Source organism: Tenrec ecaudatus, chromosome 7 (genome assembly GCF_050624435.1).
Source record: "Tenrec ecaudatus isolate mTenEca1 chromosome 7, mTenEca1.hap1, whole genome shotgun sequence".
Classification (NCBI taxonomy): domain Eukaryota; kingdom Metazoa; phylum Chordata; class Mammalia; order Afrosoricida; family Tenrecidae; genus Tenrec; species Tenrec ecaudatus.
In genome coordinates, this window is record NC_134536.1 from 140,039,051 (window position 1) to 140,066,538 (window position 27,488).

The 27,488-nt window shown below is 37.7% G+C and overlaps 1 protein-coding gene across 1 annotated transcript in view; it reads left to right on the forward strand.

Moving 5' to 3' along the window:
• Positions 1–26,114, forward strand: part of LOC142452538 (thyrotropin-releasing hormone-degrading ectoenzyme-like) — a 187,329-nt gene extending 161,215 nt beyond the window's left edge. Inside the window, exons 11-14 of the mRNA XM_075553813.1 lie at positions 23,176–23,323; positions 25,052–25,149; positions 25,600–25,707; positions 25,916–26,114. Of these exons, the coding sequence (XP_075409928.1) occupies positions 23,176–23,323; positions 25,052–25,149; positions 25,600–25,707; positions 25,916–26,024 (463 nt within the window). The 3' untranslated portion in view covers positions 26,025–26,114. The remainder of the gene's footprint in view (positions 1–23,175; positions 23,324–25,051; positions 25,150–25,599; positions 25,708–25,915) is intronic.
• Positions 26,115–27,488: the final 1,374 nt, after the last annotated feature.

Genomic DNA, 27,488 nt, shown 5'->3' on the forward strand with positions numbered 1-27,488 from the left:
TGCTAGAGAAAGCAATTTCCCTTCATCCCTCTTTGCCTGGAGAGATTTATAAATTGTCTCTTAGTTACTGTTACCTAGAAAAAAAATCTCCAGGTGATAGAGAAACTTCATGTATTTTTTGCTTAATTTGATTTGATTTAAACACTATTCCAGTGTATAATAATTCTAAGAATATAAAATGGTGAGGTATAAATACAAAGTCCTTTGCAGGTGTAAGTTCTCAAGTAACTTCATAGCATTGTTTCAGTGCAGCGTCTACTGTGTACATGTCACAGCTCAGCCATGGGTGTACCTTTACCCTTTCTCTGTACTTGAACCCCTGAAGAAAGAGAGCAAAGTGTCAAAACAAACAAAAACTACCCAGCATACCTTCCTCCTCACCGCTGAATTCAGGGTAGCCCAGCTAGCTTTTCAACAGAACCCGCCTTTTAGTTTATGTCCCGCCTCGCTCTCCCATAGAAAAAATCTTTTTTACTGCCCACATTTCATCTGCAATGGGATTGGGTGGCTTTTAACTCTAATTTGAAATAGAGTATAACATTCTGAGAGGCAGGAAAATACCTCTGTACATCATGAGGAATTATAGTCGATGTTTCATCTCTCTGTTAAGTCAAGATGAACATTCCCCCAAGACTAGAGAAGAAAATAAGGACTCGCACAAAGATGTGTCCTTCTCTGGTCCTTGTCATGTCCCTCACTGTGATTGCTTGAGAGAAGTTTATTTCTTCGACAGGCTTTTATACCTCTAGTAACAGAAATGATTCAAGTTAAAAGAAAGAGACCCGAGTGCCTATTAAGCTTCTTAATTGTAATACGCCCTCTCCCCTCCCCCTTCAGTGCAGTAGAAAAATATGCAGAAGCAAACAAACAGCTTCCTGCAGCCACGTGTACAGTCGACAAGAGGCAGATGAAGGGGCTTTCTCTTGCTGACGGCTGTCTATCACCTCATTTGCATTGTTTCCACAGTGGTGCCCAACATGCTGCCAGCCTGGCTTTCCGCATCTGACGTGAACGCCTGCTTCAGGATGACGTTGGAGGGCGGTGGTACTCACGGATTTATGGGCACTTGTATGTGGGACTCTTGTCACTATAGAGCAGGCCTGTCGCTCTGGTGACAGAGCTTGTTTGACTGGTTTTGGATTTATGATGGAGATAATTCAGAACAGAGTCATAATTTTCCCATGGCAATTACACTACCATTTGGTAATTTGTCCCTAAGCAGGGAATGGATGTGCTGGGATCTACCCACGAGTTTAGTAGCTCAGTGCAGGGAACAAATCAAGGTCAGAATGCAGATGGAGAGCACATGGTCGCAGAAGTTCTAGTTCTGCTCCTTCAGCCTTAAGGCGCTGTACAGTTTATATAAGAAATACTCCTCTGTTTGTGATTTTTTAACCCTTAGAATGACCATGAGAGCTAAATATCATTTGCCCATTTTGTCAAGGAGGAAAGCAAGATTGAAATGATTGACTTTCTTGAAGATAATATTCATCAAATGCTTTTAAACATATGCCTTAGGATGACATCATGATGCCTACTCCCGGCATACACAGAAAGCTTAGAACTACTTCCCACTCGACAGTCTAACATTTTATTATGAAGAATTTCAAATATATGAAAAAGCTGACAGAAGATGTAGTGAACTCTTTTGCATCCATCCCTCTGCATCAGTAATAGTTAACTCAGGTGTGCCTCCTTTAATCCACCACCCTCTGTACCCATTCCTTCTGTGTGGAAGCCCATTTGAGGCATCATTCATTCCATCAGAGCAATTTTCACTATATATATATTTCTAAAATAAATATGTACTTCATGACACCCCCACCCCATGTTTTCAGTTTGTGAGTTATGCTAAGACCCAAAATATGATCTCTGTTCATTGAACTCTTCCCCTGTTTCTCATTCCTATTTGAGTCTCACCGATTGCTAAATCTGCCCATAGAAAATTGAGAATTGGATGGCTTAAAACTGACTGCTTTGCAAATAAAACAATATGCAAAGCCATGGAGAATACAGTAGCCATGCCTTATCATTTTTACCATTTGCTTTGTCTCTAAAAATAGATCCTGACTAGTGAAACTTGTTTGTTTATTATCCAGAAGTTTCGGACACATTTTCAATGGCTCACTGTGATACTGCCATAAGTTGGCCCTTGATCAGTCAAATAGTTTGCATCATTAGAAGGAAAATGATTCCACAAGTAGGAGCCGTGTTTCTGTTCTAATGGAATCTGCGGAGGTGGCTATTTCAGATACTGAAATAGTTGCACTTTCTTCAACATTATTACTATTATTTTACTACAGCCAGGACTGTATGTAGCATTTGGAACAGATTATGATGTATTTCTATTAATAACTTTAGCACTAGCTATACTAGTCCAATGATTTGAACCCATTAAGCCTGAGTGTATAATGAAATACATCTCTTCATTTAATTTGAAGAAGGAACTTAATTTTGGAATTGTTTTTTATATGGGTTCACAAATCCTTTTTGTTTTATATTCTGTGAACTTTTATCTTTGTACTCCACTTAGTTGTTTTCATTTCATTTACCAAGATGCTAAATTATGTTGCTTTTAAAATTTGGTTTTATCATAGCAAGTGCATTTGAATAATTGAAAATAAAGGCAATTTATTAAAAACTAGCATTTGTCAAATGCAATTTACATTTGAATTTAGGCATTAGCACAAACATTTTATTTGGAAATTGGTACTAAAAAAATTAAGGCCTGAGGTAGTCAAAAGAAATAGTACTTTTAAGTCACTTGGAAAGATTTCACTATTTTGTTTTGTAATGTTTGGTGGTGAGCCCTTCCCAGATATCCATGATCCTTGTTTCTTAAAATCATACTTTAAAATGTCCATATTCACTTTCTGTCCTGTGATCCTGCATCTTCTTAGTTCATTGAACCACTGCTGTTGGTTCCCAGCTGGAGCGAGGGCTGTTCTAAATACCATAGTACAATTTCAAGGGTATGCTCAACATGACGCTAAGTGTAAGTTAACTTTGTACAGGATCGGATAATGTCATGAGCCACCTGATTGTAGTGCAGATGACTACCATTCTCATGTGGTCAATAAGAGCTGATTGTGAAGTTATAACTGATGGGTCCAAAATGAACCAGAAAATATAACTGTTATTGCATTCAACATTTTTTTAAATGTTAGTTTCATTTAGTTGCTCCCAGTTCCCTTCCACTCTGATGTTCTCTTTTCCCTATATCTTATCTGCTTGGCTTGCACATGTTATATGCTTTGGACATCTGCTACCCGTTTTGTTGATTCCATGAGCCTGTGCTTACACCTTTACTTATCATGTTATTTATTTCTGATCAAATCCAGTAGAGAAGTAAAGATTTCCATTAAGGAATGACTGCTGTCAGAGAAACCATGGAAGAGGGTCAACTAATAACCTGTGTATGGGAAACACATTTATGCTGATCCTAATTCTTAACGCTTACAAGTTCAGATTTCAAGGACTTCATTCCAACTCGACACACACCGAGGGTTGAATTCCTGTGGGCCATCACTGTGACTATCCCCACCGCATGATGGTGGACAAAGACTGAAAACACAAACTTAGAGATTTTTTCAGGGATCACAGAAGCCAAATGCCAATTTTCAAAACTCAACTTGGAGATTTCATGCATAGAAATTTATTTAGAACATGCAGAAGAGTAATAAAGATGCCAATAGCCCTGTTACTTTTTTTCATGGAAACTTATGTAGCCAAGATTCAATCCATGAGGGAATTTTGAACAGCTCATAGTAATGTAAAAAAATTAGGATGTTAATATGATATATAATTTTTTATATATAGTATAACAAAATCTCTATAAAAATGCAACACTCAAATGTTATACAAGGAGAAATATTCCTAGTTATTTTTAACTGGTTTGGTTTGAGTAATATCTTTCCCTCCTTTAGTTTCATGTTTTCCACACATTTCTCTATAAAGCAGTTTTTAAAAGGAAATTAAAGTCTCCTATGACTTATGGATCTTTAGGTTAATGATTTGAATCTGGATGGCATTAAACTCAACCTCCGCAAAATCCTGCTGGAATTTTTTGTCCATTTTTTATCCAGGTAGCTTTGTAGAACATCAGTAAATTCACCAATAAGCAGAATTCCATCACCTTTTGCCTGGGAATAGTACACTGCATGGATAATTTCCCCAGTTTCTTTTAAATATTTTCCCATATTTAAACCATCGGATAGCTCTGCTGATTAACTAAAGGTAGAATATATAATTTTCTAAGGGTATGCTTTTAAAATATCTTCACTATTAAACAACTTCTAGGTAACCTTCTCAGTATCTTGTTAGATTACACAGTTGAACAACAATAAATAATGTGTAGATAAGCTTTTGGAAAATGTTTAATGTCTGCACCTTTAAAAAAAGATTTCAAAAAGATATATCATGCAATGTCTATCTTAAAATATCGTGTTCTGTGTTTTCATGACATCCACTTCATTCACTAGTTATCTATTTTTCTCATGAGCATAGTCCATATAGTGAGAGAGGAGATCAAGTTGGAATCATATTTCATTTTGCTCTCATCTTGAAAAACTGTGTGACAGACTTGAGTGTGTTTTCTGCAGCAGCCAGAGTCACCCTTCCCAGTAATAAATCTGACCATGCCCTTCTCCAACAAGACTTGCAGTGGCCTTGTGTCCCACGTAGAAAGCAAACTCGAGCCTTATTACTTAAGGTTCTTTGTTCTGTAGCCATCACCCTCTGTCCTACCTCATTCCCATTCCACCCAGGAAGGTCTTCTTGCTACTTTTCCAACTCCCGCATGTGTTCCTGCTCAGGACTTCTGAGGTTGCTGCTCTTCTCAGCCATATTCTGAGATGTGTTCTGCTATGGTTGTTCAACCTGTTCCTTAACTTAATACAGTTTTGTTTAGTGAGGATTCAAGCTATTCTCTCATAATTCTCCTTCCCTAAACTTACTTGCTTTAATTTCACAGCATCTGGAATTATGCTCTATGTTTAGTTGCGTGTGGAATAGAGTGTCGTAAGTTCTAAGACAGTGACATGTGGACAGGTGTTAGGGAATGGTACGAGTGATACTAGAGGAGGCCAGTGTGTGGGAGCTTTCTTGGCAATATTATAAGGGCTTTCTCGCCTATCCTGGCTTTCATTCTTTGACTTTTTAACAAGGCGAGTTTGGCAATTTGTTTAATTGTAATAAACCTATGTCTATTTCTAAAATTGACGTACTAGTATTAACCTTGAAGTTTCTTAAAGATAGTAGTCTGAAATGAATTAACACATCTCTAGGTAACACAATAACTATAAAATGTCGCTGTGAGGACTAAGGTGTGCTCGACCCAAGCCGTGGTGTTTTCTTTTTTGTTGTTGTTGTTTTGTTTGTTTGTTTTTGTTTTGTTTTAAACGTTTTATTAGGGGCTCATACAACTCTTATCACAGTCCATACATATACATACATCAATTGTATAAAGCACATCTGTACATTCTTTGCCCTAATCATTTTCTTTTCTTTCTTTCTTTTCCCTTTTCTTTTTTTACATTTTATTAGGGAATCATACAACTCTTATCACAATCCATACATATACATACATCAATTGTATAAAGCACATCCATACATTCCCCGCACCAATCATTCTCAAAGCATTTGCTCTCCACTTAAGCCCTTTGCATCAGGTCCTCTTTTTTTTCCCCCTCCCTCCCCACTCCCCCCTCCCTCATGTGCCCTTGGTAATTTATACATCGTTATTTTGTCATATCTTGCTCTATCCGGAGTCTCCCTTCCCCCCCTTCTCTGCCGTCCCTCTCCCAGGGAGGAGGTCACATGTAGATCCTTGTAATTAGTTCCCCCTTTCCAACCCACTCACCCTCCACTCTCCCAGCCTCGCCCCTCACACCCCTGGTCCTGAAGGTATCATCCACCCTGGGTTCCCTGTGCCTCCAGCCCTCATATGTACCAGTGTACAACCTCTGCCCTATCCAGCCCTGCAAGGTAGAATTCGGATCATGGTAGTTGGGGGGAGGAAGCATCCAGGATCTGGGGGAAAGCTGTGCTCTTCGTCGGTACTACCTTGCACCCTGACTGACCCATCTCCTCTCCTAAGCCCCTCTATGAGGGGATCTCCAGTTAAGCCATGGTGTTTTCAATTGCCTCCTATGCGTGTAAAGTTGGACAATGAGTAAGGGGGGGAATCCATGTATTCTGACTGTGGTGTTGGTGAAGAATATTGGACGTGACATACCCTTCTCAAAAAGCAACCAGACTGATCTGTCCTGGAAGAAGTGCCGCTAGAGAGCACCTTAGAGGCAAGGCTGGCAAGACTTCATCTCATGTACCTTGGGCATGTTGTCAGGAGAGACCAGACCCTGGAGAAGGGCAGAATGCTTGGTAAAGTAGGGGGGCGGTGAAAAAGAGGAAGGCCCTTGATGAGATGTATTGACACAGTGAAGTGACTGCGGCAAAGGGCTCAAACAGAAGACCAAGTGTGAGGATGGAGCAGGATGGGAGGTGCTTTACTCTGTTATGCATAGGGATGGTGGAACCAGTGTGAGGGTACCTAACAACATAGCGGCCATACAGGGAGTAGTCAGTGGGTAGGTGCTGTTGCATCGCTTCCAGCTCCTCGTGTCATCAGGTAGAACTGAATGAAATGCTGCCCAGCAGGGCGCTCCTTTACAATCACTGCAGTGGCTCAGCCAAGTTTTGCAGCGACTGGTTCACTCCATCACCCTGAGGGTGTGTTTCCTCTACGCTGACTGTTTTATCAAGTCTGAAGTCCTTCTTTAAGGACTAGGCCCTGCTGCTAACAATTCTTTATACAATTGTAATTCTTTTAACTTCAGCCTTTTACTTTGCCATTGTTTACGGAGCAAATCAGTTTTTCATTAAAGAGTTCGTACACATTTTATGTCATTCATTGCGTTTCCCACGATCTAAGATTACTTCCTCCCTCTGTTGCCTGTTCCCATTCCTACCTCATTCCTAATCCCACTGGCTGTTGTCCTTGGGAAGATGCTGCTCTTTTAGAGTCTCAAGGTGGACGTATATCTCTAGGATTATTGTACTCCTTAAAAAAAACAGTCTCTTGCCTGGCTGAAACTTGAGCGCCATGGGAGTGAGTTCATTTCCGGATCTAACAGGTGACCGAGGGCCATGATCAGAATCACCTGTGTCTGATTAGGAAGCCTGGTGGTTTCTGTTATTTTGAGTGTTTCCTCATACGTCTGCTCTATTGGGAATATTCTGATGCGACCCCTTTCAGAGCAGCCGATAGTGGTAGTAGAGCCGGCCTAGTTCTTCTGGTCTCAGCGTGACAGAGACAGGTGTTTGCGTGACCCCTAGTTCATTGATCCAATTATTCCCATATGGCTTCAAATTTCTTCCTCACTCTTCCAGAGGGGGAGAGCCAGTAGTTCACTTGGATGACCCCTCAAAAGCGTTTAAGAACAAGACACTACTCCTTTAGGTGGGATGTACAGCATTGCCTTCGTGGACTCTGGTGTGACAGTTGACCATGACCCTGAGCCCGCAGCTCTAGCAACGTCTTCCCTCAAGGTTTTTGGTTATATCTAAGAAGGTTTCAGAACTTGGCCCCTATATGCTTGACTACATTCGTGGATGTATTTTTGGCAATAGTAAACATGCCTGTACAAGTAATCAGTTTTCAAACAAGTATACTTAACGGGTATACTCCCAGTCTCCCTTCCACACCTTACAGCCGTCATGCTTATCCTGAATCTACTTGGAAATCATCCTAATTGCAAGGTTGGGTATTAACAGTATTTACACCTGCTCACTTTGGCTGTGGGACTCCGGCTAGCGTTCGTCATTTTTGCTCTCCCTGCTCTTATGCATTGCCTTCCTCTCTACTGTAGTTAATATGCCTGCCTCTGGTCCGTAATCTACCTTCCCTTGCCCTCAACCTCTGATCATTATCAAAGAATATTTCTTTCAATGTGGATTTTTTTTACTTTTTAGAGTAGTGGTTTCATACTTTACCTGCCCTGTTACAACTGATTAATTTTACTCAGCAAAATATCCTCTAGGTTTATTCATGCTCCAGGTGTTTTACAAGTTCTCGGTTTAGTTTGTGTAGTATTCAACTGTGCGCATGTACCTTAGAGAAGCCTTTCTCCCGTTGCTGACCATTAGATTGTCTCCATCGCTTTTGCTATTTTGAAGAGGGCTACAGGAACACGAGTGTGCATGTATCTGTGTGTGTCACAGCTCTTATTGTGTGACAGCTTTTATTTTCCAAGGAGATGGCTTGCTGGGTCGCATGGTATTTCTATTTCCACATTTAAGGAAGTGCTACGCCATTTTTCACTGTGACAGCATCACTTTACCGTGCCACCAGATTTATATGGAGTCTTGCTAGCCTTTTTTGTATGCTGTTTTACATTTTTTCTATAAACTTTGCTATTAATGCTGAAGTATAGTCATCCCTTTGTTGTGTTGATTTAATTTCTTAAATATCTTATAATCATAAGAATTACTTCATATGGTTGTTGGCCTCCTGGTTGACATTATGAAATTCCGTTTATGGTTTCTCAATTTTTATTGGATTATTTATCTTTTTCTTGTGTTCAAGTTCTCTATAAATTCTATAGATCAGTTCCCTTGCTGCGTTGGTACTGGCAAACACATTTCCCCGGGCTGTGGCTTCCCTTTCCATGTTTGGGTGGCACCTTGGGTGCACAGCAGTGCCTGCTCTTAGGAAGACCCCAGTGATCCAGCGTGTCTCCTGCTCTTGAAGTGTTCTCACTTACATTTGATCGTGTATTTAGCTCTGTGTTACGGCTCTCATGTGTGTCCCTGTGGTATCAGTGATAACCTCTCTAGCTCTAGGTTTCACATCTGTAATTCATCTTGAATTTCTTTTATGTATGATATGAGATATATACCCAGTTTAATTTTTCTATAAATGAGTATCCAGCATGGTCAGTACCACTTTAATATTATTTTTTCCTAGATAATGCATTTTGACCCTTTACAAGGACCAGCTATCCATAGTCGGATGGATTTACCTCTGGATTTTTTTATTCCATTCCATTGATTATGAGTCTATTGAAACACTAAAAGGCTTTTTCTTTTCTTCTTCCCCTTCTGTTTTTTTTCCACTCCAGTGGCTGTTCAGTAGGTTTTGAGATTGAGAAGTATAATGTATCCTACCTTGTTTTTCCTTAGTATTGTTCTTACTCTAGAGTGTCTCTTTTCTTTCCATATAAAGCTGGTAATTGGTTTTTACCTCTCTTTAAAGAGTTATATTGGAAACTAGGTCAGGTTTGCATTATATCTATTGATCTTTTGGGGTGTTATTGATATTTCCACAATGCTGTGTCTTTCTGTATAATGAACATGGTGCACTCTATCATTTATTTATTTTTCTTTGGGTTGATTTTATTTGTGTTCTTAGTTTTCTTTGTATAGGCCTTTTGTTTCTCTGGTTAGATTTACTCTTAAGTATTTCCTTTGAGTAGTTCTTGTAAATGGTTGTAGCCTCTCACTGTACTGGTGCAGTCCGTATGCTAAGGAAAGAATCAGAGAGGCTGGCTTTTATGAAGGAGAATGTAGCATCAGGTTTGGAGGTAGGCTTATTAACAACCTAGTGTATGAAGATGACACAACCTTGCTTGGTGAAGATGAGGAGGTCTCGATGCACTTGAAGAACAAGGATTGCGGTCTTCATTCTGGATTATGAGTCAATTCAAGACAACGAAAATCTTCACAACTGGACCATCGTGGTAAAGGGAGAAAAGATTGAATTTGTCAAAAATCTGTCTTGCTTTGATCCACAATTAATGCTCATGGAAGCTGCTGTCAAGAGATCAGAAGGCATAATACTTTGGGTAAATTTGTTGCACGAGGCTTCTGGAGTTTTGGAAGGCTTTGATGTTACAAGCCATAGTATTTTCAGTTGCCTTACAAACATATGACTGTTGGACACTGAATAAGGATGAACGAAGAAGAATTAATCCAAATGAGTTGTGGTACTAAAGAAAAATATTGAAAGTACTGATGACTGGTACAATGAAAAACTGGTACAATGATGACTGCAGCTGATGACTGACTGGTACAATGAAAGAAGTTTAGCCAGAGCGCTTCTTCTAGACAAGGATGGCAAGACTTTGTCTCTCATACTTTGGACGTATTATCAGGAGAGACCAGTCCTTGAAGAAGGACATCATTCTTGGTAAAATGGAAGACCAGCAAACAAGAAGGCACATCAACGAGGCATTGGCACGTGTCTACAAGAATGGGCTCAGGCATGGGGACACTTGTAAGGACGGCGCAGGACTCTCAGGGTTTCGTTCTGTTGTGCGTCGGCTCCCTATGTGTCAGAATGGTCTCAGAGCAACGAAGAACAGCATTGTAAATGATCAGTGTTTTCCTGAGTTTCTTTTCAGATTTCTGCTTATTGGTGGAAACGAATCTTGACTTATTGTTGCAAATTGATAATAACATCTGAAAATAGAGTTTATTTATACCTTTTCAATTTGGATGATTTAAATTTTCCCTTTTTTGCACCGGAGCTCTAACTAAGACTCCCAGCACAACAGTGAATAGAAGTGACCCTTCAGGGCATTCTTGTGCAGTACCTGTGCACAGTGTGATACTTACAGTGATTCTTCATTGTGACTAATGTTGGCCATTGATTTGTATATGTGTCCTAGATTTTGATGGGAATTACCCATCTATTACTATTTTATCAAGAGTGTGTGTTATATTTAGGAAAATTAATTTTCTGGAAATTAAAATTTTTTAATGTAGTTATTGAACTGATTTCCCCCCCCTAATATTGAACCATTCTTAAATAAACATTATGGATCCCACTTGGTCTTGATGTATTTTTAAATATGTTCTTGTGTACTGTTGAATAAACTTTGTTGAGAATGTTAATATCTATGCTTATCAAGGATATGTGTCTATGATTTTCCCTCTTTAGTGATGCTTTTGCCTGGTTTTAATATCATGGGTATGTTTGCTTCATTAAGTGTGTTTGCAAGTATTTCATCTTTTTCTGTACTCTGGAATAGCCCAAGTAGGATTAGAGTCAGCTCTTCTTTGAAGAGTTGGTAAGATTCTACAATGAAACTTTGTGTGCACAGACTTTTGTTCTGCTGCTGTTGTGAGTTTAATAATAGGATTCATTTCTGCTTAATGATGGCTCTGTTCAAAATATCTACTTCATTCTTTATTACCTTAGGTAAGTTGTGTGTTTCTATAAATATGTACATTTTATAGTTTAAAACATTTTTGGAGCACAGTTGTGCATATTTTGGGTATCCCTTTTATTTTACCTGACTCTTGTGGTGTTATCCATTTCACTAGTCTTTTTCCTTCTTTTTCTTTGTTACATTTCCAATGATTTGTGTATCCTCTCAAAGAAACAAGGTCTACATTGTTGAGTCTGTCTATTATTTTAATGTTTCATTAGTATCTGCTCTGATCTGTTGCTTCTGTTCTTCTGTTGATTGTAGGCCTTTTATAGAGCTCCTTTTCTAATTATTAGAGATGTTGGGTTAAAGTGGTGATTGGGTTCTTTGTTATTTGTGTGTGTGTGTGTGTGTGTGTGTTTATTGCTAGATTGTTTTTCTGAGCAGTACTTTTTCTGTGAGTATTGAGGTTTTATTCTTGTTTGCTTTAAGGAGTTTTAAAAAATATCTATTATTTGATAGTTTTTTATTTAAAGCTATTATTTAACTTTGGTGTAGTTGATTGTTTATTGATCTTTCTATTGCTGATTTCTAATTTTAGAGCACTTTGCTCTTAAAAGATGCATTATAGTATTTGATGTTTTTCTTAAATTATTGTGATTTAGCTTTGTGGCCTAGCATGTGATCTATTCTGTAGAATGATCCATATGTGTTGGAAAAGAATGTATAGTATGTTGTTGAGTGAAGTGATCTGTATGTGTGTATGAAATCATGTTGATTGATGCATTCAGTTTTGTTGCGTCTTTGTTGAGTTCCTATGTAGCTGTTCTAGTCTTCATTAAAAGTGGTGTATTAAAGTCTCTTGCTACTACTTGCAAGTTTTCTGTTTATCTCTTCAATTCTGTTAGAGTTTGATTTATGTCTCTTGAGGCTTTTTCATTGACTTTTTTATGACCTAGACAATTATTATGACAATATCTTCTTGTTCAATTGATTCTTTCATCATCATACAATCAATGGCTTGCCTCTTATGCTGCTTTGTCCCTTGTATGTTTTATCAGAAATTAATATTGCCCATCCCCTGTTCTTTTTTATTCTTATTAGCTTGAAATTTTTTATCTCTTGATTTTTAATCTATTTTTGTCTTTGTATCCAACGTGTGTTCCTTGAAGACAGTATCTGATAGGCCCCGTTTTCTTATCTATTTAGTTACTCTTTATCCCTTACATATTGCATTTAATCTATTTCTGTAGAGTGTAATTAACAATGGGTATTAATTTATTGCTGTTATTGTGTGTATGTGATGCTACTAGTTTCTTGCATATAATTTTCTGGACTTTGTTAATTTTTAAATTGTTGATCTTTCTTCACTTCTATTGTTATGGTTTTCCTTTTGCCATTGTTTTGAGGAAGTTTATTAATTTTTATTAATTTTCTTTATGTTATCTTGTTATTAATTAATTTTTCCAAGTTTAGAGCAATATAATTTAAAATAGACATGCCATCTCCAGTTGGACTTTCTATAAGTACAAAATATATTCCTTCTCTTTTACTTTATAATTCTCTCATTTAAATTGATACCCAGGGCTCCCTAATTTTAGTCTTGGCTGTTTGCCTTACCCAGGACACTCCTGTATTGCCCTGCGGGTATGCTGATTTGTGTGCTGACATCCGGTCGTTGCCTGGCATGGTTAGCTCTTTCCAAAGAAGCCCCTTTAGTATTTCCTGTAAAATGGGTTTTGCACATTCTTTTCATTTCTGTTTTCTGTAAGTGTCCCAGTTTTGCTGTTGTATTTGAAATTATTGGTTGGCAATTTGATTTTTTTTCTTTTAAAGTTTTATATACATTATAACAATGCCTTCATGCTTGTGCAGTATCTACCAAGAAATCAGAGCTTAATTTCATGATTTTTCTTTTAGTTAAGTTTTCAGTTCCCCTGAGTTTCTTTCCAGATTCTTTCCTTATCTTTGGTTTAACCAAGTTTGATTATAATATATTTGGTAATTTTATTTAGCAGTAGGTTTGGCATTCAGACAGCATTATCTACGTTTATATCTGGGTTCTAATATTTGTTGCAGTGGCTACACAGGACTCACAAAACTTTTTCATGATTAAAGGGTATATAATGCAAGTTAACAGGTTGCAATACAAGAAATGTTCAGGAGAGAGTTGTTCATCAGGACACATTACACAGTTCTTTCAGGTCTTCTAATAAATACCCCAAAGGCACGCTACTCTCCTGTAAGCCTCAACTCACAGGCCTTCAGCTCAATTCCCTGGTTCAGCAAATCCACCTTCCCACATTAAGGACCCAGAGGGAACCCACTTCACAACCAGGCTCCAGCCTCAAAGCCTTCCGTGTTAGTTTCTCCGGGGCCTGGGAAATCTGCCACGCTGCTCTCTGCTCTAGCTTCTGGTGGTACTGCTTCTCCTCAATGGGACAACCTCCTTCTGAAACAAGGAGCTTCACTATGCAGAGATCCCGGCGTCCAGAGGGCACTCCACTCCCGGCTCTTACAGCTAATGTGTTCCCCTTTCCTGCTTGACCTAAGGGGTCATATCTTATACCCAACAGGATGGTTAGCGAAAGTATCCTTTCAGCAGTTTCTCAAAGATGCATCCACTCAGTGCATCCCCCTTTTCTGACCCAGTCCAAGGCAGGGAAAGGTTTTAGGGGAGGTACAATAGCTTTCATTAGAAAAGTCATGTTAAGAAATTCACTGGCCCTGCAGCAATCTATCTGATTGGAGTTCAGTCAGCTTCTTGAAGGCATACCTTTTTGTTCTCTCAGCTACTGGGGACATTTTCTTCCCATAACTCTTTAACACTTTTCTCTGTGCTTTTTGTTGTATCTGCTTGCTCTGAAATTCTGATCTTACAAAGTTATTCCTTTTGATGGTATCCTGCATAATTCTTTGGCTTTCTTTAGTTTTTTTCTTTCTACTTTCTTTTTCTTCTCTGACTATTTTTCTAACATATTAGTATGGAGAAATGTTTATTTATGCTTACAAATACAGCCTTCTATTGCTGCATCTTACTTATCCTTTCAGTCTACTTTTTCAGAAATCATAATGCAATTCTCAATTTCCATTTACTATTTTCGTATGTTTGCTCACTTTTTATATTTTTCAAGTTTGATTTTGTGTTTTCCTGCATTCTTCTAATATTTTATGTTTTATTTTATTTCTTCTTCAGCTTTATTGATTTTTTTCCCCTCAAGCCTTTGTAAATACCTAAATGTCATGTTATTTAAATTCCTTCTTAGTTAGCTTCATTGACAGTTCTTCTTAGAAATGTTCCTTAGTTCTATATTTTGGGCACATATTTAAGCTATTTTTGTTTTGTTTTGTTTGCTTAAGCTATTTAATATTGTGAATTGAAAGAATGTGTTTGTCTTGTTGTTGTTTGCTTTTGAGAAATTGTGATGCTGGTGTCCGCCTATTTAACTGGTGATTGTGTGCTAGTGTGCTCTTAAGCACTCAGCACCAGTATCTCTGTGGGAATAACAGATAATAGGAATGTGTCCAGGCCCCTCTGTTTTCTGCTTGTATATCACAGCTGATGGTGGATTTGGCTGGTGTGGGTCATTGTTAAACTAGGGAAGGTAGGAAAAAGAAAATAGAATAGTAAAGAAAAGTAAGGGGAAAAGAAAATAGAAGTAGAAAAGAAGAAAAAAATAAAATGAAAGCATAAAGAAGAAAAGCACAAAGAAGAAACACTACCATGAGGCAAAGGTCAAACAAGCATCCACTCTCCATCTTTACAATTCGTTTCTCTAGTACCCCACTCCTGGTATCATAATGTGTTAGTCTGGGTTGACTAGAGAAACAAATCCATGGACACTCATATAGAGGTAAGAAAGAGCTTTATATAATAGAGTAATTATATATTAAGAAAACATCCCATCCCAGTCCAGATCAAGTCCATACGTCCAATATTAGCCTATATTTCCAATACCAGTCTATAAATTCCTCTTCTGACTCATGCGACACATGCACTGACACCAAATGAAGGAAGGTCACAGGTCAGTAGGTGGGAAGTCTTGTGGATCCAGTGGCAGTGGAAGCATCTCAATGCTGGTGTGGGCCTCCACATGGTTACTGCAGCTCCAGGGCTATGGCTGCATCAGTGTAGCTCCATCTGGCTTGCCAACAGGCATGTCTCGCCAGGAGTGTGGGTCCTCCTCCATGGAGCTATTTATCTCCATAGCGCCTTCAAATGAGGTCATCAAGATGTGACCTGTTTGACAGGATAAACTCCACCCCTTCACGCTTAAGAGTCTAAAGTTGACACTAAATTATGTAACCACCAAATGAAGAAAGTAAAAAATTTGATGAAACGTGAGGGAAAAAAGGAGAAAATTAGATGGGCAAAAACTCCAAGGAGAAGACTGTTGGAGGTAGAGCAACTGACACTATTCTTGCCTTCTAGTATCAAAGGAAACCACAGTATTACTTTTAGGTAGGTCTTTTACCAGTCAGAGAATAAAGAACAGAGATGTTTGCATAATGTCCCTACTATCTTACTCACTTTACAACTATTTCTTTTTGGCAGCCACCTGGCTATTCAAAACTATTGATTATGCAGCATTAACCTTTTCTTTTACACTCTGATGAATAAATGAAATTAGAAAAAATGTTATGAATATAGCTCTAATAATTTTTTTCAATCCTGCTGTTGTCTTTTAACCTTACAAAATGCTCAACATTTTAAAAAGTCATTATTTCTATGTTTAATATACCTAGCAAATGTACTTTGTTTTAAAATAACTTTGAGATTATATCCACAGTTTAATTTAGATTGAAACCCATGCATGAGGTGCCTATTTTGTGCTAGATTCTGCTTTAAACTTTGAGGATAAAGAGATAAAGTTTGCATCATTCTCTTCAAGACCCTGCATCCAATGAGGTGGAAAGTTAATATTATGATAGAATTATGATTGTTAAACATCATGAGTAAATGTGTTATAAAGTTATTATCTGAGTCCATAAAAGAAGCACCAAGTCTGTTTCTCCATAAAATGTTTCTGGAGGAGAAACAAACGAAAAGAAATGGGGAGGCCCAATAGTGGAGGAGAAAGAGGGGAAGCTGCGTGGCCTCTGCAGCGTGCACGCGGCCAGCTTCAGGGGACAGGAGCCTTAGACAGCTCAGCACTGCCGGTCAGATTCTTCTTTATCTAGAAAATTGCCGTGTGGATGGCTGGCAACAATACATCCTTGCTGTATTTTCTTTTTTGTTCTATGGTTTTCAGAGAACTATTTGGGTTTCCATCCTATAGCGTAGTATTTTTCCATAAAGAACCTATAAATAGCTTTTAATAATGAATAATAACGATTTACAGATAAAAGTTGGTAAGCCTTTAATTAAACATTTAGCAAATGCTTAAAAAAAAAAAGCTGTACCCTAAGGGACAATGATAATGTTTTCTGCATATATTGTACAATATTTAATAGGATGTTCATTAGTTTTTAAATGTACAATCAATTAATGAAAACTGGAAAGAGTCTGGTCAGAAAAGTATAAGGATTATTATTTTTCTCCCCAAGTTTCATGCACTCAGAAATCAATTGTTTAAAAAATAGTACAGAAAATATACTTATTTGTTTATAAGCCGTGGATCTCAGGAGATTCAAGTGTTCACATTTGCAGAATTTCATAATGGTTTTAAAACAGTGGTTTGGGATCTGAGATGAAAACAAAGCTCATAAGATTAATGTATTTCAATATCAGCATATATCATCTAATTTAAATCATCTTTTGAAATATATATATTTTAACCATTAAATATATATTTCTTTGCAAGTTCTGGTGAATTAGGGAAGAAAGAAGGTAAGTGATGGAACATTGGCTTGGGAAGAGATGCAGTTGTATTTGACAGTTTTTCTCTGTTTCTTTAACAGTCTACATTTGCTTCCCTTCATTATTGTATTTTCTTTAATTCCTAAATAATTCTTCTGCTCATCCCACCTGAACAGTATAGAAAATAGGAGATATCATCTACAACCTTTTCATAATATATTAATAACACATTTAATAGTACATGAAATATTCTTTAAGTTTGTTGTTTGTTTGTTTTTCATTTTGTTAGCAACGTTTTCCTGTAATGATGAAAATTTAGGAAAACTGCATTTCCACATCCGGACCTTAAGTGTACTCCCTACCGTGCTAATGACTTGAGCTAATGGAGTGCTCCATTCAGTGGAACCCACAGTTTGCTTATATTGATTACATTATCAGTAGTAGTAATCACAGATACCATTACCAACCAATTACACATACACATATCTAAGCTAGGTGACTTATTCACTAACATAATCTCTTACGATTCTTAATTTTGTAATGAAGCTGATCATCTCCTTGTCCAATTAAGTGTAACTACATAGTTTCATCGAGTAGGCTTAAATGCAAGTATATTGAATTATGTAGTGGGTAATTACTTGCATATGTTTGTAACAAGGCCAAATGAGGGCAATTTGAGTGTAATCTGTTTCTGATTCTATTTGAGAACTGCACTCGGGAAGGTTAACTGCTTTTAAAAATAGACCCAAACATGTATGTGGAGCAAACATCACAGAAGTATATGCCCCGCTCTCATAGCAGAATGGAGTGTACTAACTGGTACTCGGCCATGCAACCAGGACCCAAGGCAGTAGACTCCCTGGAACCTTCGAGATAAAATTTCCAAGGTCACCGTGGAAGGTTCATTCCAGGGAAAAACAACTTAGAGACACTCTTGAAGTTTTCTATGAGATAAACTAGGGGTAAGGCACAGTTATGTTCTACTTGCTAAATCTTCGACATGAGACCACACATGACTACCAGGGGCCATCACCTGTCAGTTGCCCTGCTTTGATGACTTGTACATTGTTACGAAGCTAGAAGCTATGTCAACACCATTTCAAACACCAAAAGGAATATATGAGCATGACAGGTTTGGACAGATCTTTCAGGCTAAGACAATAAAGAAAGACCTGGAAATCTTAATATTGGCCAATTAAAACCTCTGGGTAACAGTAGAATTTATCATTATGTTATACATTAGGGCTGTAGGGAGACTTATTAATAACCTGCAATACACAGATATCACAATCTTGCTTGCTGAAAGTGAGGAGGACTTGAAGCACTTCCTGATGAAGAAGGATTGCAATCTCCATTGTGGATTACAATTCATTATAAAGGAAACCCAAATCCTAACAACCTGACCAAGAAATAACATCATGAGAAATGAAGGAAAGATTGAAGTTGTCAAAGATTTCCATCTTGTTTGGATCCAAAATCCATTCTCATCTTAGCAGCAGTTAAGGTATTGCTTTGGGTAACTCTGCTGCACAAGACATCTTTAAAGTGTTGAAAAGCAAGGATGTTACTTTCAGGACTAAGGTCGGTCTCACCTAACCTATGGTATTTTCTGTTACGTCATATCCATGTGAAAGTTGCACACGGAATAAAAAACACCGAAGAAATCGATGCATTGGAATTATGGTGTTGGTGAAGAATACTGAGAGTTTCACGGATGGCCAAAAAGAGAAGCCAGTCTGTCTTGGAGGAAGGAAAGCTAGAATGCGTATTAGAGCCAAGGCTGGCAAGGCTTTGCCTCACATACTTTAGACTATTTTAAGCAGAGGCTTGCCCCCGCAGGAGGAGCGCATGCTCGGTAAAGGAGAAGACCCTTAGTAGGATGGAATGACACAATGGATGCAGCATGAGGTTAAACAAAGCAACAACCATTAGACTAGCACAGGTCCGGGAGGTGTTTTGTTCTGATGGACAGAGGGTCGTGATCTGTCAAAACCAACTCAAGTGCAAGTACTAACAACAAACAACGAGCTTGTGTGTCCTCAGAATTTCTCAGCCTACTACATTATAGATATGATGTTGTTAGGTGCCGTCAGTCTAGCTCTGACGCATAGCAACCCTACGCACAACACAACGAAGCACTGCACGGTCCTGCACCCGCCGCCCAGTTGTTCCTGTGCCTGAGCCCATGGGAGCAGGCACTGTGTCAGTCCATCTACTTGAGGGCCTTTCTCCTTTTGCTGCCCTTGCACCTTACCAAGCATGATGTCCTTCTCCGGGGCTAGGTCTGTCCTGACAAAATGTTCGACGTATGTAAAGCGAAGTCTTGCCTTCCGTGCTCCCAAGGCCCACTCTGGCTGTCTTGCAGTACAGATCGGTTTGTGCTTCTAGCAGCACTTGGTACTTTCAATATTCTTCTCCAGCTCCACAACTCAAGTGCATCGTGTCTTCTTCTTTCTTCCTTACTCAACGTCCAACTTTGACATGCAAATGATGCCATGGAGAATGCCATATCTCGGCTTAGATGTACCTTTGACCTCAAAGTAACATCCACATTTGTGAGTACTCTAAGGAGGTCTGTGCCGCAGATTTACCGAATGCAATATGTCTTTTGATCTCTTGACTGCTGCTTCCAGGAGTATTCATTGTGGATCCAAGTAAGACAAAATCCTTGACCACTTCAATCTTTTCTGCCTTTATCATGATGCTCTCTGTGGGTCCAGCGATGAGGATTTGGGGCTTGCTTCCATAGAGGGTGAAGACTGCACTCCTCGCTCTTTCTCCACACGTGTTCCAAGTCCTTTCCACTGTCAGCAAGGTTGTGATGGCTACATACCCCCGGGTGTTAGTACCTTCCTCCACTCTTGATGCCACACTCTTCTTCAGATTGTCCAGTTTGGCTATCAGTGTGTCATATCGAGGTGGTGCTTGGGTTGCTGTGATGTTGGGTGCTGTGTCACTGGCATTTCAGATGCCAGCAATCACTCAATGGGAAAGGGTTTCAGAGGAACTTCCAGACCAAGAACAGACAACAAAGAACTGCTCATCTCCCCACAGATTCGAAGCACTGTCACATGAATATGTTACTTAGAGGAAAATGGGGAAGCCAAAAGGATATCTTGCAGTTCTATATTCTTATTTCAATCTTAACAAAAATTAGGATGAGATTTATTTGTTTTATTTTACAGAGTATAGGTGGGAGATGTGGTCTATACTCTTCAAGTGAATGTTTCTTTTTGTACAGGATTTATGCACTTTTGATTTGTGGTTATATTTCCCACAGAGCATAAGTTATTAAACACTGTGAATCTGTTTATAGAAATGATGCAAAACCAATGAAATATAATTGACATAACACCGGATAAATCAAAAAGTATTCCTACAAGGAATTAGCCCATATATGCCTGAGTTTATTCCAAACAGCACACATTTCTGTAATCGGTGGAGAGCTGCAGACAAGTTCTCTCAGTAATGCACTTGCGATAGTTTTATTAGTGTCTTCAAAAATAGGAGACAGGTGCCATGGAAAGTCATGACTTTGAAATCGACTAATAGCAAATATTTAATAAAGTTTATATAGATATCTTCCCAAATCATTGAATCTGTGCAACACATTCGTGGGAATGAACCCCGACAAAAACAATTTTTTCACATGGATCAATCATTTTTAGGAATATCAAGAAGACCTCAAAATCCACCAATAGTTCATGAAGATCATTGAACAGTGTGATCCAGAGAGCAAGATCCGGTGAAAGCAGTGGCTTCCCAGGGGATCTGTTGAGCCCGTTAACTTCAAGTCAGTGTAGTCAGCTCCATAGGAAATCACTGCTACTTTGGCAGTCCTAAAGGATTGTCTTGATAAGCTTTCCCAAAACATGCAGGATAAGCATAGGTACTTATTATGAAGATAGTCCAAAATGATGAAAAACTTAATTGATAAGAAAACATCCAAGAAAAAGGTGCACGAAGTAATTTTTTCCATGTCAGTAATATTATTATTGTTTGTTTTCAATGACATCAGGGTCTGCCCTATGTGAATTTCATCTGGGAGCCCTTACCCTATCCACTCTATAGGCCTGATCTTGATATTTTAGATTTCATTTTATTTCCAAAACTCAGAGAACTTTGAAAAGGAATACAAATTGAGTCCCTCAAAATTACCAAAACTGCCAGTTTGATATTGTGTAAAGCAGAGTGCAGAATTCTTTCAGGAAGTGTTATAGCGATAGGAACATTTCTTTCAGGAGTGTATAGACCTAGATGGAAGATATGTCAAGGAATAATAACTTTTATCAATAACTTAATATTATTAAGTTACAATAATAATATTTTCTATAATAAAGGAATACTTCTTTACTTATTTTCAAACTCATGACAATCTGTAGAAATGCAGATAAAAATTTTTGCATATGGAACTGAATTTGAAAACTCCAAATAATGTATCTAATTGCTAAACAATTTTATTTTTAGAAATATTTTTCTTCAGCATAGAATAATGGATTTTTAATACTTTTTTCAATGCCAATATAACATAATCCATGGCATATGTTAAGTGGAGGCAATTTTATGACCAACATACTAATTGATGTTTATAATTAAAAACTCAGGGAGACAAATGATTTAAAAGCACAAAATATTGGACGACATGGCTCTTTTGGGAAAGAAAATCTAGTAATTATTTCTATAAAAATTGTATACAATTTTCATTAGGAAGTTACTCTTGAAAGAAAATTTTAAATATGATTGAAATGTGACTCCAGGGAAGACATAAAGCTCTTTATTTTTGTTGCCATGGTCAACTTTCATGCTGTTCCTGACAGGATGTGTAGAATGGAAATTGTGCAAGAAGAGTGTTACACATATAACCATATATAAGCTATATTAGCTCTAGGAAATTTGGAAATTATCTAAGAATTTGGGGTACTTTTCACAGTTCCTTTTACTGAGGATGAACTTGCCCCACGAAGTCTGTCTTCATATCTGGATTTTATCTTGAATATGATAAATGTATCTGGAAGCTAATGTTCATTTATAGAATAATTTTTGCTTGACACATCAAATTTGGACTCAATAATGTGGCAAACTAAATAATGTTCCTTTGTTAATCTAATAGGTTATGATCATGGTTCTCAAGTCTTAAAATGTATAGTTCGCCATTATGTGTTCATTTCAGATTTTTAAAATTGATGAATTGGGTGAGCGTTTGCTGAAAAGGTCCGTTTCTCATGCAGCAACCCACAAACATTTTGTTTCACATCACTGATTGCGTTTCCCTCCATGTAACACCACGTATCCCAATCCCTGCCGGTATTTCCACTTGTCAATGTTGTCCTTGGGTAAACACTGCCCTTTGGATCTCTCAGCGGTTGATGGTTGAGAAATGGGTGTGCCTTCTTGAGAAGTGCCGTTTATGCTGCCTTGGTTCTGTAAGACTTGTGTATGCAGTCCACCAGCGAGGAGAGATACTTACTGTGGCTTTTTTTGGGTGGGGAGAGGTCAGGGGCAGGGGGTAAGGATTGGCTTTTTAAATACAAACCGTATATATTTAGATAATTCTCAAGAGATACATTTTAATATCTTCCAAGAAATCTGACATTGGTCCCCAAAGGAATATGAAATCATCTTGGAAATCCAAAGAAATCCAAAGATGATAATATTTAAAATGTTTTGTTTTTGAATTCTTTTAGAATCGTACTCTGATTTTTTTATAAGTGTTAAAGAAAGCAGTGCAATTTTTAAAAGCAGATACGAAATGCTTACACTGCAAGGTAGCAGTCAAAACTCTTGAGTTGCTTTCTATTATCTAACCCTGCTTTTTAAAGCAATCATGACACAGAACTACATGAAAAGCAACAAGAATACATGGAGAAACCAAAATTTCAAGTCAATAAGCAATTATTTTTTACTTTTTACCTCTGAACCATTTCTGTGAATGAAAATAAAAAGGGTTGATTTTTATCCAAATTCAACAATCTTTCCTTTTTAAACATACAGCATCTAGTTTTTCTGTGTGTTCGTTAAATTTTTAACTTACTATATGTATTAAGGGACGTTGCCATCTTTTGATATATTTAAAAGGTGAATCATTGTGTTTTTAAACACTAAGAATGGCTTCTTTATTCTGTGACAAATCATGCTGGTAGTCTGTTATTTGTATATGTAAAACCTTCCTTTTTGCCTTATCATGTATCTGTTACACACATCATTAACATTCTGTTCTTTGTGCAGAGCCGGCTACTTGCCTCAGAATATTCCCCTGGAGATGATCAGATACCTATCTGAGGAAAAGGATTTTCTTCCTTGGCATGCTGCCAGCCGGGCTCTTTATCCTCTGGATAAATTGCTGGACCGCATGGAGAACTATAATGTCTTCAATGTAATCATATATATTCTCTTACTCTCATAAGATAAGCTGTTATTTTCCTATTTGCTATTCACCATTGACTCTACGTTATTTTCGTTCTTTCTTCTAATTTGCGTGATTACTTTTGTCCTGATTTTTCTTTTCCACACTGATGAAAATTATTCGAAGAAATTTATTACAAGCGACGTTTTTTTCCTGCCTCAAAGTGTCAATTAATCTTCAATGAATGCTTCGGAATTTAAGAACAAATATACAGAGCAAATCCTTAAAGTTCAACCGACTTCCCGATAGTTAAAGGACGCCGTGTTCACAAAGGACTTCCCCTGGTTAGAGAGGGTCCAAAAATCTAGCAGAATATAGACAGTTTCAGCAAGGCTTCTTAGTCATTATTTTTATCCAAAAGGGCAGAGTGAATTCAATTCACTTCCTTAATTAACGAGGATAAGATCAACATTGAGGCCAAAGCCCATTCATAATTGGGTCCAAGGGGACACAGGAGAGCAAACAACAGATAATCCAAATAGACGTGAGGACATGACACACATTCCAACAGCCTGACCAGATTTCCAGAGCTGAAGCCTGGGAAACCAAATTGCACTGCTAACACCAACTAATCTAATTTAATCATCACTTTAAATAAGATTCAGATTAAAGACTGTTAATAAGCTTTTGATTTCCAAATTTTCTATCAGTTGTGAGGCTTTGCATATGACAATACGTTTCTGTGCCGTCTATTATCTTTGCTCACTGTTTTGCTCTCCTTCAAAGAGCCTGTTTCTGTCTTATAAAATCGTCTTGTGACATATTGGCTATACTGACTAACTTACGTATTTGGAAACTATATTTCCACGTCATGAAACTGGCTATTCAAGCCATTCTAAATGTCAGAGAGCCATCAAAGGTCCTTCTTTCTTACCCTAAGCTAAATTGAAAGCCCCCGGTTAGTTACTTGTGGACAGGGACAATCGTGCCATGGCTATCATTAGCTTTGTCTCAACTATTACATCAGACGCTCAAAGAAATGTGGCGTTTCCATTGTGGTACAAATAATATCTACTAGAGAAAGACATATACTTTTCTTTTTTCCTTAACAAAACACACTGTAATGAAATTTTTGTAAAAGTAACACACATTTTTGTGTAATTTTTAGTTTTAAATAGTGTGTGATGCCAGACATTTCATTTTCAATAAAAGTTAAAAATTGCTTTGAATATATCATTAGCTGAATCGATTGTTGATTCTGAAATACCATGTAATTATACTGAAGATCATTCTGTGGCTTTCAGTTCAACAATAATAGTCTGTAGGCTGGCTGGGCCTACATAATACTTTAAGTATATTCTACTGGTAGAAAATAAATGTTATGTGCTCACGTTCTTATAGCATATCTATAGTAAATCTTATAGATATATAGTATTTCTTATAGAATATCAAGTCCAAGTATCATCAACGTTACTATTTATTCATTTGGTTGTAAACATTGTCAATGTTATAAATCATTCTTTTGTCCAATAGGAAAAGTAGACTTCCAAATTTTGATAGTATTAGATCTGTGTGTCCTGTATTTGAATTGCTAAGTTAAGTAACATTGTAATTGGGAAGTTATTGTGCTCATAATTTCACTGTTATTTGAAAGCAGCTATATTTAGAAAGTGTGTTCTTGTTATTATAACATTTTAGTGGTCAGAATAGAGATGTTTCAAGCTGACACCATCTTTCTACCTTCCTTGTTCCATTTAGGAATATATTTTGAAGCAAGTGGCAACAACATATCTCAAACTTGGATGGCCCCAAAATAATTTTAATGGATCCCTTGTTCAAGCATCTTACCAACACGAGTACTGTATTATTTGATTATTCTTTCAGTTTCTCCATGAGCTATACAATAAAATCGTACTAGTGGCATTGTGGTTTTAGCTGCATGAGATGATCTTTCTTTCACGCTTGATCTTTCATTTCCGTTTTCTGGGAGGATCGCTACGGGGCAGCAGGTCCATTGCTTGACACGAGGACCCAGGTGTCCTTGCCATGTTTAATGTGAGCTCTGCCTTAATGAAGTAGTGAGATGGACTTATACCCTCCTCTGTGTACTGATTCCAGATCTGACTTTTATAGATCTCTGCTTAATTGTCTCTTCACCAGTATTTTGTAATTTCAGAATCTAAAAAGCATCTATCTTTATGTTCATTCTTTACTAACCAACTGTTTATTTAATGTTGCCCCGACTTTCTCTTCAGACAGTAACACTGCTGTTTCATTTCATTTTTCTTCCTTTTAATGCCGTCTAGAGAACTACGCAGAGAGGTTATAATGCTGGCGTGCAGTTTTGGTAACAAGCACTGTCACCAACAGGCATCAACACTTATATCAGATTGGATTTCCAGCAACAGGAACAGGTAAATTGAAAACAGTCCTGTGTTGCTCAGATGATTTCAAACTGCTTTCAGAGTCTCAGTTGATGCATTCCACTTTCAATGCTTAAGTATTAGAGAGAAAGCAAAGGGATGTTTGTTCTGGTTCATAGTTTCAAATACAATGGCTTGAAAATAACAATATATTTCAAGTTTTAGGCTATCTTTCTTAATTTATGCCCTTATGTTTCAGGTATGAAGCTAAGTCAACAAGTATTGTTCCTAGTGTTTCAGCTCATGCATACTTGGGTCCATCCAAAACAACATGTCCCTGCCATCAGTGCTATAGAGGAGTTCTCTAAGTTGAATACTCACCCTAGTCTCATGAAGGCATTAGACTGAAGACAAAAACGATAACAACCACATCTCGCTGCCATCGGTCAATTCTGACGTTTAGCAAGCTTCTAGGTGGAAGAGAGATGGGGTTTCCTATTCCTATAAAGAGTTAAAGTCTTGGAAACCTACAGGGGCAGTTCTGCTCTGACTAACAAGGTCACTGGGGCTGAATTGACTCTGGGTTTTCCAGCGGTCGATGTTTATGGAAGCAGACAGCCTCATCAGACCATTCTCCCTCAAAGTAGCCCGTGCCTTTACACTACTGCTCAATGCAAACCTTACGAGGCCACCAGGCTCCTTCATTAGGACAGTCAGGTGCAGTCAAGAAAAATGTCCAGTCAAGGCAGTGGCTTTTGCGGGGCCCTATTAACCCATTGAAATTCAAGACAGAGCGATCAGCCAGAAGGTTATGGCAACTGTTTATTCATACTTTTTATCCCAAAAGAGTAATTCTGATAGATTTTCTTGAAGGGCACTGAACAATTACAAAGACTTATTAGGAAGAAGCTGGAAAAAAAAATGGAAACAGCATCTGTGAAAAAAAAGACCAGGAAATTTTCCCCAAGGAATTATTTTTCCATCCGAATGATGCACCTGCTAATTCTTTGGGGGTGGAGGAGGCTATTATGAGAATTTTGTTGGGAAAATTTACCCCTTCCAGCAAACAGCCATGATTTTGCTCCTTGAGATTTCACTTTGTCCCCAAATTTCAAAGGGAATGTAAAAGGGCATGATTTGAGCCCATCAGGTTACCTAGCATGCTGTTTGGACTGGCTGTAAATCAAAGGACTGGGAAAGCCTTAGAATTAGAGAGATGGAAACACTGGATTTACGAGTGTGTAGAACTATGTCAAGAACCAACAACTGCCTTATACTTTGATATTTTATTAATAAAGATTTCATTTTGATATTTTTGTTTTATGAGATTTATATGGTTTTATAGCAGTCATTTTTATTTACCCTTGTGCAAAGCACCGGCTTGTTTCTAGTTGTGATAGCTTGGCCATCATTCCATGAAAGGAAATCATTAAATTGGGGGAATCTCATTAAGGCTCTTGATAAAACCATGTTATTCTTTCAGAAACATTTATCTGCATATGTTATAAGCAAAGTAGCACAACAAACATGAATATTAAAAAATACAAATGGAAAGGAGATCTTTATTCTTTCAGTGATCCCTGGCAGCGACCTTGAACTTGTATCTTATCTGAAAATTTCACAGTCCAACAGGTCACTAGTGCATAATATGTGGTTAAAGTAATTTAATGTAATTGTTTTCAGAAAAAATTGAATATTAATGAAAGAAATATTAAGCATAAAAGAAAAATCCATTTATCTTCTTACTATAGTGTTTAAACTTTCTGTAAGCATATTTGTAAAGATTTTCATACTCCTTTTTTTCATACATTGAACTACAAACGCATGCCCCA